General features: G+C 37.5%; 1 protein-coding gene across 1 annotated transcript; it reads left to right on the plus strand.

The window, feature by feature from the left end:
- Positions 1–405: 405 nt before the first annotated feature.
- Positions 406–2,121, plus strand: LOC137827096 (UDP-glycosyltransferase 92A1-like). The gene has a single exon (XM_068633310.1). It carries the CDS (start codon positions 596–598, stop codon positions 2,075–2,077), a length of 1,482 nt encoding a protein of 493 aa, XP_068489411.1. The 5' UTR covers positions 406–595; the 3' UTR covers positions 2,078–2,121.
- The last annotated feature ends 743 nt before the right edge of the window (positions 2,122–2,864 follow it).

Below are 2,864 nucleotides of genomic sequence, written 5' to 3' on the forward strand. Positions count from 1 at the left end.
TGTTCTTTCAATTTACTTCTACTACTATACATACCCTTCTCTGATAAGATGCCCACATACACAATACTTGTTTCTAATAATCCTGCACCACTGATCTTCTTTACTGAATTATAATCTTTTTACTGTTGAAAAACATCAATTCTCCTTGACAAATGCAGCAGTTGATGGAAATGAACATGTGCTATAATGTACTGTGTACTGTGTACTACCCTCTCATGTGATCCAATTTTTACTTGGTATTATTGTATTATATTAATTTTACTCCTTCATAAGCAATTTTTTTAAGAGTATTATTAAATTGTTATATCAGGTTAATTACCATAATTAGTTATATGTAAAAAAAATCTTGAAAAATATAATTTTTTAATGATGTTTAATAACCTTTGTCAAAGAATAAGTAAGCCCTAATGATGTTTATAATGTGTTGTCTTCTTCAAGCGTGAGATCCCCTGACACCCAAAAGCTACTGATTTGATCTAACACACTCTGCAACTTTATATATCTTTCCCTTCTTCATCTCCTATATATGCTCCTTAACACTTTTCTTTTATCACCAACAACACTTTAGTTCTGTTTTCAGCTTCAGCTCCCTCCAATGGCAGAAGAAGCAAAGAAGAAGAGGCACATAGTGATGGTACCCCTCATGGCGCAAGGACATATCATCCCTTTCCTCGCACTAGCAAGACAAATCCAACACACTACAATAGCAACCTTCACCATCACCATAGCCACCACCCCTCTCAACATTCTACACCTACAATCTGCACTTTCGTCCACTTCTCCTAATCAAATCCGTCTTGCTGAGTTGCCCTTCAACTCTGTCCAACACGGTTTGCCACCAAACACAGAGAACACCGAGAAGCTTCCTTACACTAAACTGGTAAAATTCTGTCATTCAACACTCTCGCTTGAGGCTCCTATTCGCTCCTTGATATCACGCATAACAGAAGAAGAGGGTCAGCCTCCAATCTGCATGATATCTGACGTGTTCCTTGGCTGGGTTAACAAAGTTGCTAATAGTCTGGGCACTAGGAACCTAACCTTCACCACTTGTGGTGCTTATGGAACTTTGGCCTACATTTCTCTCTGGTTGAACCTCCCCCACAAGAAAACACACTCTGATCAGTTCTGGGTTCCCGGGTTCCCTCAAAGCTATCGCTTCCATCGCACTCAATTGCATAGATATCTAAGAGAAGCTGATGGCACTGATGACTGGTCACAATTCACAATTCCACAGATTTCACATTCTATGAAGTCTGATGGGTGGATCTGCAACACGGCTGCAGAAATAGAGCCTCTGGGGTTGCATCTTTTGAGCAAGTATCTTCAACTTCCTATTTGGGCCGTGGGGCCACTCCTTCCACCTGCTGTACTCAAGGGCTCAAGACATCGCTCAGGAAAGGAATGTGGCGTGGCTCTTGAAGCATGCATGGAGTGGCTGGACTTGAAGGATGAGAACTCTGTTGTCTACATTTCTTTTGGGTCACAGAACACGATCAGTGCCTCCCAGATGATGGCCTTGGCTGAAGGGTTGGAAAAGAGTGGGAGATCGTTTATTTGGGTTGTGAGGCCACCTGTTGGTTTTGACATTGAAGCAGAGTTCAAGGAAGAATGGTTGCCAAAAGGGTTTGAGGAGAGAATGAGGGACACCAAGCGTGGATTGTTGGTGCACAAATGGGCACCCCAGTTGGAGATTCTGTCACACAAATCCACAGGAGTGTTTCTAAGCCATTGTGGATGGAACTCTGTGTTGGAGGCTCTTAGCTATGGGGTGCCAATCATTGGGTGGCCACTAGCTGCAGAGCAAACATACAATGTGAAGATGTTGGTGGAGGAAATGGGTGTGGCCGTGGAGCTCACTAGATTTGTGGAAACTACCATTTATGGGGAGGAAGTGAAGAAGGTGATAGACATAGTTATGGAGAAAGAAGGAAAAGGAAAGGAGATGAAGGAGAAGGCAAAGGAGATTGCATCTGATATGAGAAAGGCCATAACAGAGAAAGGGGAAGAAAAAGGGTCTTCACTAAGAGCAATGGATGATCTTGTTAGGACCATTCTATCACCCAAGTCTCTGTGATTTTCTTCATTTAGAATTTGAATAATAAAAAGGTGTTTGTGTAAGAATATTTCTCATAAACTCCTCAGCAATTTATCATAAGACTTTTGACGGTGGCACTGTGAATGTATTAAGTTAACTTATTTTGATTGATGATTTGTGAAGAGAAAAAGGTGAATGAATATGATCTAAGCAAACATCGTATGCATGTTTTAATATAAAATGATGATTTGTTATATGAATAAATTGAGCATATATTAACTTACTGTACAACAAGCAATTGATCTTACTTGTGATACTACAGATACACTGTGTTGACTTGACAGTGCTTTCTTGATCCGCCGTGAAAACAAATCGTTGAGGAACTTGATTACCATCGTGAAAGTAGCGTAGCGAAAACCTTTTCTTTCCACACAAGGAAATTTTCGGAAATTTCACAAAAATTGTTTAATTTAATAAAAAAAATTATATAAATAAGTAAATAAAAAGAATTATAAAATTTGGCATTTCTCACTCAAAGTTTTTAATGGTATATACAACATATGTCAACTTCGTCGCCAATAGTTGTTGAATTTTTTTTCTTCTACAAATAATAATTAATATTTTTTAAAATAAAAATACGTATTTAATAATAATTTAATTTTTTTAAAAATTACATGAACTGAATAATTATGTTTTAAAATAATTTAGTTTATAAATAATATAAAAAAATAATTTTGTTTTATTTAAGAAAACTATATATAAAGTTGAAGACAACAAACAAGAATTCCTCTTACCATTACATTCAAACAACAATCATAAGGACAAT

The sequence above is a fragment of the Phaseolus vulgaris genome, chromosome 8, assembly GCF_000499845.2.
Source record: "Phaseolus vulgaris cultivar G19833 chromosome 8, P. vulgaris v2.0, whole genome shotgun sequence".
Classification (NCBI taxonomy): Eukaryota; Viridiplantae; Streptophyta; class Magnoliopsida; order Fabales; family Fabaceae; genus Phaseolus; species Phaseolus vulgaris.

Coding starts and splice junctions, on each gene's coding strand:
- LOC137827096 (XM_068633310.1), top strand. CDS start 596: ATGGCAGAAGAAGCAAAGAAGAAGAGGCACATAGTGATGGTACCCCTC.